At 39.0% G+C, this 669-nt stretch overlaps 1 protein-coding gene across 1 annotated transcript in view; it reads left to right on the forward strand.

Annotated features, from left to right (window-relative positions):
* Positions 1–669, forward strand: part of LOC119591948 (CTP synthase 1-A-like) — a gene marked incomplete in the record, with an annotated part of 20,002 nt that overhangs the window by 16,731 nt on the left and 2,602 nt on the right. Inside the window, 1 exon segment of the mRNA XM_037940703.1 lies at positions 136–357. Coding sequence (XP_037796631.1) covers positions 136–357 — 222 coding nt within the window.

The following is a 669-nucleotide window of genomic DNA, read 5'->3' on the forward strand; positions in this document are numbered from 1 at the left end:
CTATCTGAATTAACTTGAAATCAAATATTTTCTTTAAGGATTCCAGTCTAAGCACCTCTCTCTTCTCTTTTAGTCTCATAATCCTTTTACTAGGTCTACTCTTATTAACATTTTCTCCATTTCCTCCTCTGACAGGCATGAGCATCTACGATACAGTGTCACCATTGTGCTGGTTGGAAAGTATACACAACTAGAGGACTCATACGCCTCGGTGATCAAGGCCCTGCAGCACGCAGCCCTTGCATGCAACCGCAAACTGGATCTGAAGTGCATGGAGGCTGAGGACCTAGAGGAGGAGGCCAAGGCAAGCCGGCCTGTCAAGTACTATGAAGCTTGGCAGAATGTGTGCAAGGCAAAGTGAGTGAAGTGATTTTGGATGCTTTTCCTACTTTTAGTTTGTTCCTCTTTTGTTCTTTACTTTCAGATTCATAAGGCAAAGTTACTTGATGCTTGAGTGAAATGTTTCAACAACATGATTTCCCAAATTCCATTAAAATATTATGATTTTGACTTTATATTCATGCTAATACTCATTGACAGAAATTTCCATATGATTCCACTATCAGTATATGAATTTTAGACTTGAGTATAAGAATAAGTAGTTGTGGACATTTCTTGGGTTCAGGCTAAGTAAATGATGCAATTTAACTGGTTAGCTGTGGATGGTAT

This window comes from Penaeus monodon, chromosome 29, assembly GCF_015228065.2.
Source record: "Penaeus monodon isolate SGIC_2016 chromosome 29, NSTDA_Pmon_1, whole genome shotgun sequence".
In the NCBI taxonomy this organism is placed as follows: domain Eukaryota; kingdom Metazoa; phylum Arthropoda; class Malacostraca; order Decapoda; family Penaeidae; genus Penaeus; species Penaeus monodon.